The 19,741-nt window shown below is 49.1% G+C and overlaps 1 protein-coding gene across 2 annotated transcripts in view; it reads left to right on the forward strand.

Moving 5' to 3' along the window:
* Positions 1–19,741, forward strand: part of POLR3A (RNA polymerase III subunit A) — a 184,766-nt gene that overhangs the window by 47,522 nt on the left and 117,503 nt on the right. For both annotated transcript variants that reach the window (XM_044297675.1, XM_044297676.1), the window contains exons 10-11: positions 19,039–19,142; positions 19,349–19,490. In XM_044297675.1, coding sequence (XP_044153610.1) covers positions 19,039–19,142; positions 19,349–19,490 — 246 coding nt within the window. The remainder of the gene's footprint in view (positions 1–19,038; positions 19,143–19,348; positions 19,491–19,741) is intronic.

The raw sequence follows: 19,741 nt of genomic DNA on the forward strand, positions 1-19,741 counted from the left end.
TAGACACGCCCATCTCATCAGTATTCTGTTTCCTGTCTTATTGATAGGACGTTCTGTGGAGAGCTGGTTTAAGCTGCAGGAGCCCCGCAAGCACTGTATTATGGAGGTTATCTGGTGCGGCATAAGTCTCCTCTAGGAGCCGCCTACTAAGATTGGGATTCATCCTTCTGGGTACTGGATAGTTTATCGGGCCGGTGTTCCTCGGCAGTCCGAGCATAACGAAGAGGGGATGCTGACACGCCGGTTCCTCCTGGCAGTGTTCAGGAGGTCCGGAGCCTTTACTCTGCCTTCCTCCCTGTCTCGAAGCTTACAGAGGCGGGGGGGGGGGGGGGGGGCTGGGTTTGATTAATTCACGTGCCCTGTGCGCGAACCAGATGTTGTAAGACGCAACTTCCGGCATTTGGAACGCATGCGGAGTGCGTTCCGGTAGTAGAAGGAAGCTCCTACTGAGGCTGCGTGGGTGCAACAGCAAGGACACGACCAATTTGGTATTTAAACCCTCAACGCGCGGTCAGAAGGTGACCAGCCAGCCTACGATTTTCAGAGGATCTTTAATGGAAAACTCTCGGTTCTTGCCCACGATCATGGATGAGGAGTACCCAGTGTGCTGATATCCAGGAGACTCATGATGCCAGACCGGTATTTCTGGTGGGGTAAGGGGGTCAATCCCCAAATTCTATTTTTCCTCTATCAGATCTAATGGGGATTATTCTCTTATTTTAATTGTAGTGGATGGTTTGTGTGCTAGCACACTGTAGGGTACTTCTTTGGCGCACAAAAAACGACCTCAATTCGGTAACTTTTGGTGTAATAGCTGTTTATTGTGCAATAAACAGCTATTACACCAAAAGTTCCCAAATTGAGGTAGTTTTTTTGTGCACCAAAGAAGTACCCTACCGTGTGCCAGCACACAAACCATCCACTACTTCCTCCACAGTCCCTAGGATTTTTTGGCAACTCCATCCAAAGGGACAGAACGGGTACTGGCAGCACCGACCCCCTTCTCTCTGTGTATCTGCCCTTACGGACGTTGTGCTTACACACGCACAACACCAAAAAGTGAGCATACTCCATCCATTTCGCTAAACCAAACTATTGTTACCTACCACCCTATGAGCACCTCTCCCCAATTTTTTTTCTCTTGCCATAATTGCTGTCTTATTTTAATTGTAGAATATCAGAGGGCCCCAGGAAATTTACCACTAAATCTAAAGTGAGGGAATGTGCTGTGTGCAAGAAAAAGCTCCCCCCTTCTTTGGTCTGTTATTGTGTCAGCATTGTGAGAACAAAGTGGTAGAAAAGTACCTTGGCCAAACAGTCACGTTACTATAATATCCGATTCGGACTCTTCAGATGAGAATGAGCAGGGAGAAATCCTGGAAAATTCAAGCTGGTCTTCAGATAAAGCCATGAGCAGACCTCCTTTTTTTTTTTTTTTTTTTTCTTTCCCCTGAGGATACGGAATCCCCACTGAAAGCTATTAGAGCTACTATGAAAGTAGATGTTCCTAGGAAACCAGAGTCTGTCCAGGACATAATGTTTGGTGACCTGTGGCACAAAAGGTCAAGAGTTTTTCCTTCAAATGAAAACATAAAATATTTCATTCAAAGAGAATGGAATAAGCCTGATAGGAAATTTTTTATTCCCAAGAATGTAAAAAGAAAATACCCTTTTGATGAGCGAGTCCTCCTAAACTCTCGCCAAAATGTCAAAAAAGGAGGCCTTTTTTTCTGATGCTTCTGCAGATACTGCTATATCCAATTCTGTGAGAAAAGCTATTTGGTTTAAAGGATGGTCAGATGACACGGGTTCGAAGAATAAACTTTGCTCTATCCCATGCCAGGGAGATTCTCTTTGGGCCTGTTTTGGATGACCTTTTAGAAAAGGATAAAGAGTTTTCCTGTTTCTAGACCTAAACTTTCTTTCGCAGGAACAAAAAAACTTAAAACGCAGACAGAAGGCAGAATTTTCGACGAGAACAAAAATAGAAAAAAAAAAAAAGGGATTCCTCTTTAACACACAGTCTGCTTCAAGATCCAAGGACAGTCGGCAATGACTGTTTCTGTCCAGTGGGGGGAAGACTTTCTCATTAAGCCTGTGGATATTAGGCATCATAAAATAAGGGTTCCGTCTACAGTTTGCTCCCCCCTCACCGGAAAGATTAAGACAAGAAATATTTTTTATAATATAAAAAAGGGTCATGGTTCCTGTTCCAGACTCTGAAAAGGGCTTTTTTTTTTAAAAAAAAACTCTTTATTGAAGAATAGCAAGCAAGTTGTTATAGAACATTCAGAAAAGTATGCAGTGAACTACACATCTCATAATACAGATCAGAATTCTACAACACCATGACAAGTAAGAGCAAAGATACATCAATAACACAGTATGCTAATAAAACATTCATGTTAACAGTCCCAAATTGTGTTGTGATTCCTTTAAATGAATACCTTCCTAAATTCCGGAATACTGAGTGGGAAGATATACAGGGTTACTAAACCATAGAGTGTAAGTGGACAGTCAGTGGAGAGGCATACCACGGTCCCCATATCCTTTGGAATTTTTGAGGACATCCCCTGTGAGAATAGATAATCCTTTCAAAGGGAATGATGTTATTGTCTAGGGCTTTCCATTGGCCAACTGTGGGGGGCCTGTCCGCCATCCATCTGAGAGCAATAGCCTTTCTGGCAAGGAAAAGAGCCTCCCTAATGAAAGTGAGTGTATAGCGTGAGCGCAAATCATCTTCAAGAGTTCCTAGGAGACAAGCTTTGGGGCATACCTCTAGAGCAATGATGGCTAACCTTGGCACTCCAGCTGTGATAAAACTACAACTCCCAAGATGCCCCACTTGCTTGGCTGCTCTCAGAACTCTATAGAAATAAATGGAGCATGCTGAGAGTTGTAGCTGGAGTGCCACAGCTGGAGTGCCAAGGTTAGCCATCACTGCTCTAGAGTATTTGGGATCAAGGTGGATATAACATCAACTACTGCCCTACAGTGTGGGTGAATGTGACTACAGTCCCACATGAGGTGCCAAAAATCTGCATTTAACTGCGCACACCTGTGGCATCCTGTATGGGGCCTCCTACCCATTTTAAAAAGTCTAGTCGGGGTGAGGTAACATCTATGTAGTATAAAAAGTTGTCAGTCTGTTAGTGAGGGACGGTGATACAACTACTGGAGCCTCTAAGGCCTTGCTTCATTCTTCAGCTGATAAAGTAGGTATGTTTCCTCTCCATTTGCACTCCGCACCCAAGGGAGAAGCAGAGAATTTGAGATTGAGCAGGTGTGTATAAAGGGCAGATATCAATCCCCTTGACCCCTGAGTTCTAAAAACCCCAATGAGTGGATATGCCGAGGCCGGCCCTTTAAGAGCTTGTAATTGGGCCTGGAGGACATGTCTTAAATGCAAATATCTAAAGAAATGTGATCTCAAAATTCCAACTTTGGTCTGTAACTGAGAGAAGGAAACTAGAATACCATTTTCATATAGATCTTTCAGATAATGTACCCCATATCCTTTCCATACAATTTCCCCTTCACAATGTAACAGATGAGGAAGTAGTGGGTTATTCCACAATGGAATATCATCCGGTAGGTCATTGTATTGCTGCATCTTTGCAGCTCTCCACACCTGGTGCGCAAGTCTATGGATCTGTAAAAGCAAACCTGATACAGATGCAAGGCCTTCAAGAACGGGCTGTAGAGTGGAGAGCCGCAAGTATTCCTGAAAATAATATTCAGAGTTGGGAAGAACATCCCGGGTCACCCATGGCACCAAATATCGCAGTTGACCATCAAGGAAATACAAAAATAGGTCTGGCAAGGCTGCCCCCCCCCCCCCTCCTTTATCCCAGCTCCTCTGTAGGGACTTAATGGCCAGTTTCCACCTGTTCCTGCCCCATATGAAGGTTGCCATGATTGAGTGCAATCTATCAATCTATCAAAAAAATGTGCGTGGGATTGGTACACAGGCATGTTCCAGCAGATATAGAGCTTTAGGTTGGAGAATCATTTTGCTTAGGTTTATCCGACCCATGGTGGAAAGCAGTAAGGTGTTCCAGGTGTTTAACTTATCCGCGAAATATGACACCAAGGGGATCGTGTTTAGTTCATGTGAGATAACTGGGTCTTTCGTAATAATAACACCTAAATACATAAATCTATCTACTACTATCCAATTATAATATACGGACGGCCAGTCCGAGGCTCATAAAGGCATGATGGCCGATTTTGCCCAATTTATACTTAGTCCAGAGAAGGAGCCAAACTGCTCAAGGGTTATTGCCCTAGGCAATGTAGATTCCACTGAATCCATGTAAAAAATGAGGTAATCAGCATATAAGCCTAACCAATCCTTCCTAGCTATACCTTTGAAAGTAACATCCTGACGGATCCTCAGTGCCAGATGCTCAATAGCTACAGCAAATAAAAGGGGAGACAGAGGGCAACCCTGCCTGGTTTCTCTATATAGTTTAAATGTTGATGGCAGGGATCCATTAATCATAATATTCGCTGATGGGGAACTGTAAAGGATATTAACCCAGCTGATGAACGTGGGACTGAAGCCAAAGTGCCTGAGGACCTGTACCAAGTAAGGCCATTCTACGAGTCAAACGCCTTGGCAATGTCTAGCCCAGCCAAAGCCCATAATTTCCGGTGCGCACATCCAATCTGAGCAATAACCTGTTCCCTTCTTGTGTTACTAGCAGTGGAGCGGCCAGTGATAAAGCCTAACTGTTTTTTATGTATGATAGATGATATTACTCTATTCAATCTGTTCGCTAATAATTTGGTGAAAATTTTGTAGTCTAAGTTAAACAGTGATATAAGGCGATATGACCCGCACTCCAAGGGGTCCTCATCAGGCTTTAGCAGAACTACAATGGAGGCCTCATACAATGATTCCGGGAGCGCACCACCAGCTAGGGACGCCTTATACACACGCAGGAGCTGCGGTCCCAGAATGTCCACATATCTGGAATACACTTCCAACGGGATCCCATCCGGTCCCGGGGCCTTGCCCAAATTTAACCCTGTGATCGCCTCGTTTACCTCCTCCAATGTAATCTCCCCATCTAATAGCTCTCCATCCGGTGCAGATAACTGCAGATGGGAGACCTCCTGGAGGTATTCCTCCAATGCATGAGAACTATATAAATCCTGATAAAATTCCCCCAAATGGTCTAATATACCTTCTGGTTCAGATATCACTACCCCACTATTGTCTGCAATACGTAATATCGGTGGAGCCATATTGTTCCTACGTACTACCTGCACCAACACTCTACCCACTCTACTACCCTGTTCAAAGGTCTGCTGCTGCAAGAATAGCATCTTGCGATCACTTTTTTCCTGTAAGTGGTTCATGTAATGTCATCCCTTCAGCATCCAGTCTATCATGTTCTCCTCTGTAGGTTTAGTGACAAACGCAAGTTCTGCATTCCTGCACTGTGTGCCCAGATCCTCCTCCCTACGACGGCAGAATTTCTTGATATAAGAAATGGAAGATTTAAGGCACCCTTGCAGGAAGGCCTTCAGAGTCTCCCACAGCAAGAAAGGTATGAAGTTGGTCAGGTACCCGATCATTTAGAGACATTAAAGATGGCCAGAATGGGTGTATGCGTTGCTTGGGAATGTGAGCAGCAGTGTAAGGGTTAGTGATCAAGGCCATTTATAGGTGCATGGTCAGACGGAGCCTTGCCATAAAGGTGCCAGGGGTGCCCAGGTGGTAATCAATCCTAGATAAAGCTCCCCTAGAGGGAGTGAAGCAAGAAAATTTGATTCGATCCGGGTACCTCTCCCACCAGATGTCAATCCATCCCAGCTGAGACAGCAGGCGCGCCAGAGCCATATTAGATGACCGGCGGATATAACTGTTTGATGGGTTGCGGAATCTGTCCCTTGATTCGTCCAGGGGCAGATTAAGATCTCCCATGCCGAGAATCCCGGGCTGATGGGAATTGTACCGCAAACCCCGCCGCTGTCTGGAGCAGCGAGAGATTAGCTGGAGGCGCGTTATACATATTTAGTATCACATACGGCATTCCATTAATATGAGCATACACAAAGACATATTTTCCCTCTGGGTCAATACTCGTGTGATCAATAGGGACACCCCTTTAGAGTATGAATTGCCATAGGCACTTTCCACCCACTGAGCCCAGGGTTTATTGACTCTCCCTCCCGTTTCCGTGGTAAGGTGTGTTTCCTGCAGCCCTAGAATGTGGAGCATAACTACAGTTATGTGTAAACACAGCCATTCGCTTCCTGGGCCCTCCCAAACATCTCACATTCCAGGACATCACTCTAAGAGCCACCATAGTGGAATCCAGGCATAGTAATAAGGATAGGCACCTAGCCACTGGGGTTCACTATGGCGAGGAAGGTACATGTTATCTTGAACACTCATTACTTGATTACAAGACATTTCAATAATAGCGTGTAACATAAGAGATACTCTCAACCACCCAAATATTGGGTTAACTGTTAGAACATAAACACGGCTAAAATAGCAAGGTGTAGAAAGGTGGAATTCCATTGCAGGTGGAGAAGCTGTCTCCCCCCAATAACAGTGATGCTTACCAGTTTCATGGGTACATTCAAAGTTGAACGGCAAATAAGTAAACCTCGGTGTCCCTAAGTCCACATAGAAATGTAATGCAATACGTTACCGAACCATGAACCAAGGTAACCGTAAATCGGTGGTTATAGTGCAGTCCGTGCAGGAACCTTTTCATCTCCCTTATGCATACCAATGGAGGCCTCATCTTCAAGCTCGATCACTTGGGAGGGGAACGGCGGGGTCTCCCAGATAGCCAGTTCTCCGCCCCAGCAGGGTTGGAGAAGAGTGACTTGTTGCCGTCCATGACACGTAAGAGTGCCGGATACGCCATTGAATACTTGAAATTCGGCTCCCTGAGGTGTCGTTTAATGGAGACGAAGGTAGCTTGTTTCTTCTGCAGGTCAGCGGAAAAATCTGGATACAGAGATGTTTGCTGATCCCAGTGAAATGGTTTGTGTGACCATAGCTTACGCCAGAATAAGATCTCTGTCGCGCCAGTTTAGCATACGTGCTAGAAGGGGCCTTGGAGGGGCACCAGAAGGAAGTGGTCTGGCTGGAACATGGTGTGTCCTTTCAACTGTGTATGCGGATGAAAAAACAGCATTAGGGAACACAGATTTAAACCATCCTTCCAGGAAAGCTGCTGGATCTGGGCCCTCTGCCCGCTCTGGCATGCTGATGATGCGCACATTGTTGCGCTGTGCGCAGTTTTCAAGATCGTCGCATTTTTGGCAGTACATTTCCACAGACTCCTCCACGGTGGAAAGCCTTGCCAGTAAGGGGCTAGTCAAGTCCTCCAGGTCTGATACTCGCGTCTCGGTAAGCTTAACTCTCTCGTGCAGTTGTTGCACGTCCTGGTGCAAGAGACCCAAGTCCACCTTAACCTCTTCTATCTTCCCTGTCAGGGAGACCTGGCACCCAGTTATGGCCGCCATTAGTTGTTGGTGTGAGGTTTCCAGGGTAAACCCCGGCTCAGGCTCTGCATCGGAATGTGGCTGCTGTGCCGTCTGGCTCCTGGTGCTGTTCGCACGTGTTGGTGTGGGAGCTGCAGCGCCACATTGGACGTCTTGTCTGGCGAAGTCTTTAAGGCGCTCCGCTGCCATCCGCACTTTGCTGGGGCTCATGATTCTGTTCTGGCACTTCTGTAGACCCAGGGACACCTTTTCAGGTCAAAATTCGGCAAGTGTGAAGGTCAGGATTGATGATGGGAGCCAGAGCTGCTCTTAGATGCGTCCAGCCATAACGGCAGTTGGCCACCATCCCCCAAGGGCAGGGGTTTTTATTCATCCCTTTTTCTGGTACCCAAACTGGACAGGTCATTCAGGATGATCATAAATCTGAGGGACTTAAATCATTTTCTGAAATACAAAAAATTCTAAATGGAATCTGTACAGTCCACAATAAAGCATCTCTACAAAGACTGCGTTATGGCCACCATAGACATAAGACGCTTACTATCACTTTCCAATTGGTACAGATTTCCAGAAATATCTGTGGCAGTATCCATGGAAGGGTCAAATTCATCACTTCCAATACAAAGCCCTTCCGTTTGGAATATCCCAGGCCCCCAGACTCTTTACAAAAGTAATGGCAGAGGTTATGGCCCTGTACACCTTTCCTCCTCTAAGACTACTTCCGAGAGCATTACAGAAATTGAGGAAGGAACGGACGAGGCTTATTCTAATCGCCCCCTTTTGGCCAAGGAGAACTCGGTTTACTTGGTTGAGGAAACTTTCCCTGACATATCCCTGGATTCTTCTGGACAGGCAGGATCTGTTGTTTCAAGGTCCTGTCTTCCATCCCGAAGTGAGAAGTCTTCATCTAACAGCATGGCATTTGAGGGGAAAATCTTAGAATGTAGGGGCCTGTCTAAGGACATTATATCTACTCTTTTATCATGCAGGAAAGAAGTAACCTCTACCATTTATCTCAGAATATGGAAGACTTTCCTTTCTCGTCCCATGCTAAAAAGTCTAGATTTTTTGCAAAAGTGTCTGGATAAAAACCTAAGACCGGGGACTCTTAAGGTACAGATCTCTACCCTTAGTGCCTTCTTTGATTCTCCTATTGCCAATCATCATGGATAAGGAGATTCTCTGAAGCAATTAATAGGATTAAGCCTGTGATCAGATCCTCAGTCGTCCCCCCCCCCCCCCGGGACCTTAATCTAGTTTTATCTAGATTGATGGAGCCTCCTTTCAAGCCTTTGCAGGATCTACCTATTAAAATTTTGACTTTCAAAACTACATTTTTGGTGGCGATTACTTCGGCCGGGCATGTTGCCGAAATTTAGGCCTTCTCAGCCGCTCCTCCGATCTACTAACATCCTGGAAGACAGGGCTCATTAAGCCAGATCCCTCCTTGTTACCTAAAGTGGCCTCCATGTTTCATAAGACCCAAGATATTCTTCCATCCTTGTGTCAGGACCCAAAGAATGAGAAAGAGAGGAGGCTCCACTGTCTAGATGTCAAATGATGCCTATCAGAATATTTGAGAGTCACTAATCAATGGATAAAATCCTCTAGGCTTTTTATACAGTTTGGTAAAAATAGCGGTAATAACGTTTCTTCCAAAACACTATCTAGATGGATAGTAGGGCCATCAACTTAGCCTATTCTTCAGCTGGAGAATTGCCCCCTTTTGGATTTGGTGCTCACTCTACCAGATTCATTTCTACTACTTGGGCAGAAAGGGCTGAAGCATCTCTAGAGCAAATTTGTAGGGCCGCTACCTGGAAATCTCCATGTACTTTATTTTGCCACTACAGATTAGACTTAGACTCTAAGGAGCGGCTAACTTTTGGCACGAAAGTACTGCAGGCAGTTGTCCCACCCGAGCTAGGTACTATTATAATCATCTCTCAAGGGTGCTGTCATGGGCGTAAGGGAAATTTTAAGATTACTTACCGGTAATCACTTCTCCATGAGCCCATGACAGCACCTGTGTTATGTTTTAGGACAAGTTCTTGCAATTAACTGGTGGTATAGGGGAGGTATCCCTCCTTAAGTGCTCTCCATGAAGGTTCCTTTTTCCTGTCCTGAATGCAGGCGGTCTCTCAAGGGTGCTGTCATGGGCTCATGGTAAAGTGATTACCGGTAAGTAATCTTAAATTTCTCGCCCAGTTTCCTTGGGGGACACAGAAGACCTTGGGTATAGCTCATCTCCATAGGAGGCGTGACACTACGTGAAAACTGTTAAGCCCCTCCTCCACAGCTATACCCTCAGCCTGGAGAGAGAGAGACTGCCAGTTTTTGCTTAGTGTCCAAGGAGGCAAGACACTCCCTGCTCTGCAGGGCTGTTTTCTCCTTGTTTAAATTTTAGATTTTTACTTTTTCTTTCTTTTTGTTCCAGATCATCAGGGACAACAGACGCACTAGACCTCTCCTGTTTCTCCCGGGGTTGAGCTGCGCCAGTGCCGGTCACCGCACTGCTGCCTCCCCCACAGAAGGCAAGGTGGATCAGGGCAGCCTAGCTCCCCTACATCCCGCCAGCGCAAGGGTCGCCCGCACGCCAAGTCCCTCTTCCAGCGTCCTGCCACTACGGTGCCAGTAGCTGAAGGGGCGACCCTGCTGGAATGGACCGAGGGTGAAGACGGCTGTGGTAAGAGAGTGGCTTCTCCAGCCCTATGTCCCCCACCCCCCACCCAATGGTCTCCTGCATGCCTGACCCCCCATACTGGGCCTCTGGACCCTTCCCCTGCTGGACCTAGGCTGGCCCCTGGGGTGCCGCAGTGCGGCAATCTGCTCCCTGACTCCCCCCCCCCCCCTTTTTCTCCTGGCCACATAGGACATGCAGCTAGTGGCTGTCGGCCGTCGCCTGCCTTCTCCTCACGGGCATCCCGTCTCTGGGTCCCCCTCCCCCCCCCCCCCCCCATCTCGCCTGATCACATTGGGCTTACCGGAGGGTGCAGGACGCTGCAGTGGAGTAAGGCCTCGCATCCGGTCAGCACTAATATTCCGGTGCGGCCGGGCGCTGCAAAAAATTTTAGGCTCCGCGGCTCCCGCGGCGGGCCGCCATTCCAGGCCCCCTTACTCTTCCGGCCGGCGGGGTGGCCTCCCGCGGCCAGCGAGCCGCCATTCCGGCCCTCCTGTCTCTTCTGGCGGCGGGGTGGGCTCCCGCGGCCGGCAAAACCGCATTCCGGTCCCTGTCTCCATTCCGGGTCCCTGTCTCTTCCGGCCGGCCGGGTGGGCTCCCGCGGCCGGCAAACCGCCATTCCGGGCCCCTGTCTCGGCCGGCGGGGTGGGCTCCCGCGGCCGGCATTGGGCTTGACTATGCCCCAGCAGGTGCCGGTCGGCGGGGCTCCGCTAATTTGGTCCCAGGCTTCGCGGCCTGCTGGGCCGCAATCCCGACCGGCCCGCGGGGTGGGCTCCCGCGGCCGGTTTGAAGTGCCATTCCGCCTCAGGTCCCGGCGGTATGACGGGCCGGGCGCCGCAATTTAGCCCCCGGCTTCGCGGCCTACTAGGCCGCAATATTCCGGTCTCTGGTGGAGGGGGCGGGAACTTCTCCAGGCGCGAATTTTTCCCGCCTGGAGGTTCCTCCGCCCCCAGGGGATCGCATGCCGCCCTCCAGGCCGGATCCCTGTTAACCCTTTGGGTGCAGGCCGGCTCCCAAAAATGGGTCTGTATAGTTGGCCCCCTTTTTTCTCCTGTCTCTCAGGGCCCCTATATGGTGGCTCCCCTTTAGCCTCAGAGGCTGAGTTTAAATTTAAAAAAAAAAAAAATTAATTTAAATAATAATAGATCATGATTTATATTGGGCTGCGCAGGACGCTGCAGCCTCATCAGTAATGCTGCATGTCTGCATGACCTCTTTCCACAGGCGGCATGGTGTTGCGCTCCCAGCCTGCGTCGCTGTTAGGGCATTTCCCCTTTTAGGCGGTTTTCTTGCCTCTTACAGGATACGGCGCTGGCCAAGTGCATTCGGCCCTTCTGTAGGCAGCATTCATCATCTCTCCAGTTATGGTGCCTGCCATGTGCACCCCCCCCCCCTCCTAGGCGGGCTACTGCACTCTCCCTGGCTGGCCATGTGCATGACCCCCTTCTTAGGCGGAATACTGCACCTTCACCGGATACGGTGCTGGCCATGTGCACGACCCCCTTCCATAAGCGGAACGCTGCACTCTCTGGATTTGCTGCCGGCCATGTGCGTGACACCCTTCCGTGGGCGGAACGCAGCACTCACTGGATTCGCTGCCGGCCATGTGCGTGACCCCCTTCCTGGGCGGAACGCAGCACTCTCACTGGATCTGTTGCCGATCATGTGCATGACCCCCTTTTTTAGGCGGAATACTGCACTCTCACCGGATACGGTACTGGCTATGTGCACGACCCCCTTCCATAGGCGGAATGCTGCACTCTTGCTGATGTGCTATGATGTACTTATGTACTATGTTATTATGCTGCACCAGAGGCGTACATAGGAATCACTGGGCCCCATAGCAAAAATCTGAATTGGGCCCCTTAACCCCGCCCACTACCCACCATGGCCCCTCCCACTTCCTGACTTTGCTCCTCCCATGCCACACCCCCATTAAATAAATTTATACATGACCTACAGAAACTGTTAGGGGTTTCCTGGGGGTGACCTGTCACATGGGATATCTGCTGCAGCCTGCAGGTCTCCTTATTTGGGGTGCCATGTTAGGCTACTTTCACACTTGCGTTCGGGGCTCCGCTTGTGAGTTCCGTTTGAAGGCTCTCACAAGCGGCACCGAACGGATCCGTCCAGCCCTAATGCATTCTGAGTGGATGCGGATCCGCTCAGAATGCATCAGTATGGCTCCATCTGTCCTCCGCTCCACTCAGCAGGCGGACACCTGAACGCTGCTTGCAGCGTTCGGGTGTCTGCCTGGCCGTGCGGAGGCAAACGGATCCGTCCAGACTTACAATGTAAGTCAATGGGGACGGATCCGTTTGAAGTTGACACAGTATGGCTCAATTTTCAAACGGATCCGTCCCCCATTGACTTTCAATGTAAAGTCAAAACGGATCCGTTTGCACTATCATGAACAAAAAAAAAATTTTTTTTTTTTTGTTCATGTTAATGCAAACGGATCCGTTCTGAACGGATCTAAGCGTTTGCATTATAGGTGCGGATCCGTCTGTGCAGACACCAGACGGATCCGCTCTGAACGCAAGTGTGAAAGTAGCCTTAAAGGGAATCTGTCACTAGCAATTTACCCCCAATTTTTTTTTCGTGAATCCATGTTTAACAGAGTACCTGTTTTCCATCTGTCTTGTTCTTTTGATTGCGAGTCTTGTAATTTCTTAAAAAAATCGATTCTTATGATATGCAAATGAAGCTGTAAGGAGCCCAGAGGGGCGTTATTCTTTCTCCACTGTGCCCAGGAACGCCCCTCTGAAGTGCCGTGCCCGCCTAAGTTTGAAAACTAATAACGCCTCCAAGTTCATCTAAATCGCCTCCCAGAGGCACGGCTAAGTGCCGCTCTGCGGCAAACACCCCGATCCTCCTCTCGCCGGCATCCCAAATCCCGCGCAGGCGTAGTGCCGTCAGTCATCTTATCATAGCGCAGGCAATCGCCGGCACTGCGCCTGCGCGGGATTTGGGATGCCAGCGAGAGGAGGATCGGATTTGGGAGGCGATTTAGATGAACTTGGAGGCGTTATTAGTTTTCAAATTTAGCCGGGCACGGCACTTCAGAGGGGCGTTCCTGGGCACCGTAGAGAAAGAATAACGCCCCTCTGGGCTCCTTACAGCGTCATTTACATATCATAAGAATCGATTTTTTGAAGAAATGACAACTCACAATCAAAGGAACAAGACAGATGGAAAAAAGGTACTCATGGATCCATGTTTAATAAAGTACCTTTTTTCCATCTGTGTTCTTCTTTTCCATGTCAGTCTTGTCCTTTCTTCTAAAAATCGATTCTTAGGATAAGCAAATGACGCTGTAAGGACTGGAGCCCAGAGGGGCGGTTTTCTTTCTCCACGGTGCCCCTCTGATTAGTGCCGTGCCCGCCTAAATATGAAAACTCTAACGCCTCCATGTTTAGCTGAATCGCCTCCCAGAGGCGCGGCTAAGGCCCTAGACACCCGCCCCCCTCCTCAGCGCGGTCTGCAAACACCCGATCCTCCTCTCGTCGGCGTCCCAAATCCCGCGCAGGCGCAGTGCCGGCGATTGCCTGCGCCTGCGCTCTGATAATACGGCTGAGGGCAACAGCTTCAACATCGTCACTGGGCTCGGCGCATGCCCAGTGACGATGTTGAAGCTGTTGCCCTCAGCCGTATTATCAGAGCGCAGGCGCAGGCAATCGCCGGCACTGCGCCTGCGCGGGATTTGGGACGCCGACGAGAGGAGGATCGGGTGTTTGCAGACCGCGCTGAGGAGGGGGGCGGGTGTCTAGGGCCTTAGCCGCGCCTCTGGGAGGCGATTCAGCTAAACATGGGGGGGGCCCTGGGGAGAAAAGCAGCCGCATAGCCGGCTACAGGTCATGAGTGGGCGGGGCCTTATCTGCGCTACGGGCCCCCCAGTGCCGCGGGCCCCATAGCAGTGGCGTGGTCTGCCTCTATGGGCGGTACGCCACTGTGCTGCACTCTCACTGGTTTCGCTGCCGGCCATTTCTTAGGCGGTATGCTGCACTCTCATTGGATTCCCTGCCGGCCTTAGGTATGCCTCCTTCCCTCAGGCAGCATACATACATCCCTCTGTCTTTGGTTGTTTCCTCGCAGGTACGTTGCTGGCCACGTGCATGTACCCCATACATGGCAGGGTGCTTGCACTCTCGCTGGATCCGCTGTCGGCCATATGCATGACCCCTCTTCCGTAGGCGGTGTACGCACTCTTGCTGGATTCGCTGCCAGCCAGGGGCATGCCTTCCTTCCTCAGGCGACATGCACGCATTCTTAGTGACTGTGTTTGTCTCTCGCCAGTACGTTGCTGGCCATGTGTATGACTCCCATGCATGGCGGTGTGCTCGCACTCTCCCTGGATGAGATGCTGGCCATGTGCTTTACCCCCCTTTTTTCTGGGCGGTGTGCTACACTCTCACCGGATACATTGCTGGCCATGAGAATGGCCCTCTAACATGGGTGGAACGCTTGCACTTCCATTGGATACGGTGCTGGCCTTGTGCGTGACCACCTCTCACTTCAAGGGCAGAATTTGGCACGCTCATGAGATTCACGGCTGTCCTTATATGGCTGTGCTGGACTTGTACATGTCCCCCTTCATTGGCAGAGTAGTTGCACTCTCGCTGAGTTCAGTGTTGGGTGTATTATTGCACACTCATTTAATGCTAGGATACCCCTGTGCATGTTCCCCTTTCACTAGGTGGACCTCCTGCGTTCCTGCTGGTTTATAGGGTATGTCCTGCTTCTCTGAAGTAGGTACGGCCTTAGGCATCACTCCCTTTTGGGACGGGTCTTTGCACTCTTGCCGACTGCAGTTGGCCAGGTACAGTTTCCCCCCTTTCGGGGTGGACTGATTGCGTTCCATCGCATGCTATACTAGGTTTGTGCATAACTCCCTTTCAGGTTGCACTTTGCAATTCCGTACATGCTGTGGCACTCTGGGACGAGCCCCCCTTTTTTCTAGGTGGGTTGGCCTTCTCGCTGCTTACGGGGCTGCTCGTACGTATGCCTCACCTGCTTCCTGCGGCATACCTTTGTTTCTTGGGAGACTATGCTTGCCGCCAGCCTTGCACTCGTCCCTAGGGAGTTCATTCTGTCGTCCTGACCGGACAGGCTCTATTGCTCTCTGCTGCACCGAGCTGGGTGGTGCTCATTCATTTAGTTGGCCTTTCATTCCAGGGAGTGTTCGTGGGTCCTAGATGCATGCCCATGCGTCCTTCTGCGGCATTGCTTCCCTGCGCTAGTGGTCACATGGTCGAGAGTGCTGTTGTCTGCAGCGCCTCTCGAATTCTTCGTTGGCTCTGGCAGGACTGCGGTTCCCTTGCCTGCTGCAATTTCCTCCTCTTCGGATGCAGTGTGGTATGAGTCCTTCCTCTTGGCGCCTCTACGCTTCTGTCTGATCTGCTACCGGGTTCGGGCTGCTCTTCTCGGGAAGGTCACCCAACTTCTCTTGGGTGCTGGATTACCCAGGTCCGGAGGACCTCCGCCTTGGGTTCTTCAAGGTATTCGCCTTCTGCGAGGCGGTGGACCGGGCGTCTCACAGTGTAGCGGGTTCTGCTTTTGAGCTGTCCTATGGCTTCCCTGTTGCCCACTCCTCCTCCTTTCGGTTGGAGGGTGTTATGTCGGCCTCTGTCTCGACTGCCTTATCTTGCCGGCTTTGTTTGGCTCCCGCTCTATACAGATCACTCCGATGTGGCTTCCCGCCAGACTTCGGAGGCTGTATTTTCACTGTCCTCCCCTCTGGGGAGAGCATGGTTGTTCATGTGGATGGTTCCGGTGTTCCTTTTGGCCTCGTACTGTCTCCCTTGTTCACGCTGGCTGTATTAGCTGTGTGCCTATTTACCGAGTCTACCACGTTCTGTCCTCCCGCTGAGTGCAGATTGCGTGGCCCATTCTAAGACGATGGTCCTGATGTAGACTTACCTTCTCGATAACTTGGGGGGACTACCTTTTCGGTCCAGATTGTCCTTTGATCTCCCACACCGGGACTGTACAACGTGGTTACATCAGCATGGACTTAAGCCTGCCTTCTCCTGGCGTCTGGCGTATCCTTTGGGTTCTTTCAATCTGTCCTTCTGCTCCCCCACTCGGGTGGATACGGGACAACGTTGTTCGAGGGCCGACGGGGCTAGTTTTGTCGACCCTTCTGCCCGTGTTACTGGTCTGCGCCTGATCACATTGGGTTATCGCCTGCTTGCCAGGCGACTCCAGCGGGTTCGCTACTGTCCACTCCTGGCTGTGTTTCGTCCAGGATCTGTCGTAAGACTTAGGGTTTTTTTTGTCTGGGGTTCTGTGGGAAGCTGTGCATTCCCCACTCTGAAGTTCTTTCCCCATGGTTCTGTCTTTTACTTGAGGTGTCAAGTGTTGGCGCTGTTCTTCCTCTTCCAGCGTTCCCGGCCCTCTGGGCCTGCCAAGACCTTCTTCCTCGGAGTGGCTCTTTGGTCCTCTGTACTGTCCTTCGGTACCGCCCTGGGGACTATATCCTGAGCTCTCGGCGCTCCAATCTTGTCCTTGGAGGCGTTTCAGGAGTTCTCTCTACCCCTTCTGTCCTGTACGGTAGTGTTCCGTATCAGTCGTGTCTCAGACGGGTGCCGGAATGGCCCCTTTTTTTGTTACGAGCTTTCTGTCTTTTCCAGGACAGGGCTGTTCTGCATCCCGTTTCTTCCTTCCTTCCTTCCTTCCTTCCTTCTGAAGGTGGTGTTTGCCTTTCGCTTCAACACCTCACCTATTTGGACGTTGTTTGGGCCTTGCCGTTTTTACTTGGAGATCTCCGACTCTTGCAGACGTTCGGCCTCTTCGGTTTCCAGGAGGTCTGTGCATAGGGTTGACAGACTCCAGGATGGTTTTCCTCCGCTTGATCAGATTGGCTATTGCTGAGGTTACCGCACCAAGGGCAGGATTCTGTTTTTGGTGTCACCGTTCCTTTCACCAGAGAGGTCGGTGCCTCCTGGGCCGGAGGCATTGGGCTTCGGCCGTGCATTTGGGCACGGCGGCCACAGGTCTGCCTTGCACGCCTTACTGAGTTCTACAGGGTGCATACTCTGACTTTGGCGGATGCTGTCTTGCCCCGCCTGGGTTTGCAGGCAGCGGTTCATTGATGCCTTTCGGGTGCTTCACCTTGGTGCTGTGGTTCCTCCCCCTTTTGGACTGCTTTTGAACGTCCCAAGGTCTTCTGTGTCCCCCAAGGAAACTGGGCGAGAAAACGAGATTTTTGTATAACTTACCAGTAAAATCTCTTTCTCGCTCTTTCCTTGGGGGACACAGCACCCACCCATTCATTGTTTTTTCTCTGTACGTTTTCCGAGTTTTTGTTACCCGTTGGGTAGTTGGCTTGTTGGTTCCTTGTTGGACTTTGCCTTTTCTCACTGCTTGGACACGCAACTGGCAGTCTCTCTCTCCAGGCTGAGGGTATAGCTGTGGAGGAGGGGCTTAACAGTTTTCACTTAGTGTCACGCCTCCTATGGAGATGAGCTATACCCAAGGTCTTCTGTGTCCCCCCAAGGAAAGAGCGAGAAAGAGATTTTACTGGTAAGTTATACAAAAATCTCGTTTTCTTGTCCTGGTGGGCATTCCTAAGGGTCTTCCTGTACCCCTTTCTCCACTGTGGTTATTCCTTTGGTACAGAACCTTGTACCTGTCAATTTCTCAGGTCTCCCTAATTATATGCCTCCAAGACCTGAATTCTTTCTTAAGTCTGAGTTGGAAGTTTTCTTGGAAATTAGAAAAATTGCTTATTTAGGTATTAAGTCTTCTAATGTCCTAAACATTTTTTAATGTATTAAATGATACCAACATAAAGTAGACATATATGGTGAATGTTAATTAGTACCTATTTTGTGAACTATAATTATCTGTCTTAAAAGCAGAAAGATTCAAATTTACTAAATTGCTAATGTTCCCAAGGTGAAATGTATTGACCCAAGTCTACTACTAACGTGAAGTACAATGTCAGGACAAAACAGTCTTAGCATGGTTTGACTAAGTAAAGCTTTCCAGTTATCGCATAGTCATAAAGTGACACATGTACATTTTGCTAGATTAGGCTGTCGGGAAGGGGAAAACTGGTTGTGACTTGAAGGGGTATATGTCCCAGATAATACCCCTAAGGCCTAGTCCACACTTCAATGATTTTCATAAGTGATTTATAAACCAAAACCAGGAATGGAGCCTCCATTGATGAGGTATAAGGCAAGAATCTGCACCTGTCCTGTGTTTTGGACCCGCACCTTGTTTTCGCTGGAAATCGCTGACCAAACACTGAAGCGTGAACTAGGCCTAAATTATGTTTGTTTTTTTATTTGCCTTCTCCTTTACTTAAAGGGGTTATCCAAGTTATATTTATTGATGACCTATCCTCAGGATAGGTCATCAATATCAGATCGGAGGGGGTCCGACACCCCCTCCGATCAGCTGTTTGAAGAGAAGGCGTGCGCGGTGTCAGCGATGCCTCCTCTTCACTGTTTACCTTCTAGCCGTTGCATCTGCAGTGGTGAGCCGGTGTAATTACACCCAAGCCTTCCCATTCATTTCAATAGGACGGCTTGGGTGTAATTACACCTGCTCACCACTGCAGATGCAACGGCTGTACAGATGAAAATTACACCCAAGCCTTCCCATTCATTTCAATAGGACGGCTTGGGTGTAATTACACCTGCTCACCACTGCAGATGCAACGGCTAGAAGGTAAACTGTGAAGAGGAGGCAGCGCTGACACCGCGCACGCCTTCTCTTCAAACAGCTGATCGGAGGGGTTGCCGGGTGTCGGACCCCAGCTGATCTGATATTGATGACCTATCCTGAGGATAGGTCATCAATAAATATAACTTGGACAACCCCTTTAAGTATCTCTTGAGCCCTGCGTTTTAAATTAGTGTTTTTTCTTACAGGTCAACAAAGCAAATATCCATTTTATGAGAAAGCTAGTGCAGAATGGGCCAGATGCACATCCAGGGGCAAACTTCATCCAGCAGAGACATACCCAAATGAAAAGGTTTGCCTTTCCTATGTTAAAGCCTTTGTAGAAGTATTAGGTGCCTTCCTAATGTATGTAGCGTCTACAACTCAGTGCGGTGTGTTTTTTTTTTTTTTGCTGCATAAATGAGACTTTTTTTTTTTTTTTTTTGTGTTATAGAACTCGGCAAAGTAACTGTATATTTGCATTCAGTATGTCAACAGTGTAAAAATTCACTTTTTCAGATTTCTTAAGTATGGTAACCGTGAAAAGATAGCTCAAGAACTCCGATATGGAGACACAGTGGAGCGGCACCTCATAGATGGAGACATTGTTCTTTTCAACAGACAGCCGTCCCTGCACAAACTCAGCATCATGGCTCACATAGTGAGTAATGTGGTATAGGAATGAATTTTGTATGGAAAATAATCATACAGTGTACAATTTGATATCCACTATTATCTGCTATTTATTAAAGTTTTGATATGAGGAGAACTTCTGTGTAACCTATTATATTTTTAACACTATAAAGCCTACCCAATATAAGTTAATTTTCAGGCCATGTATGTACTGTACACTCATTAAAGAAAAAAAAAGCGCACCCAGATAGAAATGTTGGATTGCTGCCAGACTTTGCA

This window comes from Bufo gargarizans, chromosome 6, assembly GCF_014858855.1.
Source record: "Bufo gargarizans isolate SCDJY-AF-19 chromosome 6, ASM1485885v1, whole genome shotgun sequence".
Taxonomy (NCBI): domain Eukaryota; kingdom Metazoa; phylum Chordata; class Amphibia; order Anura; family Bufonidae; genus Bufo; species Bufo gargarizans.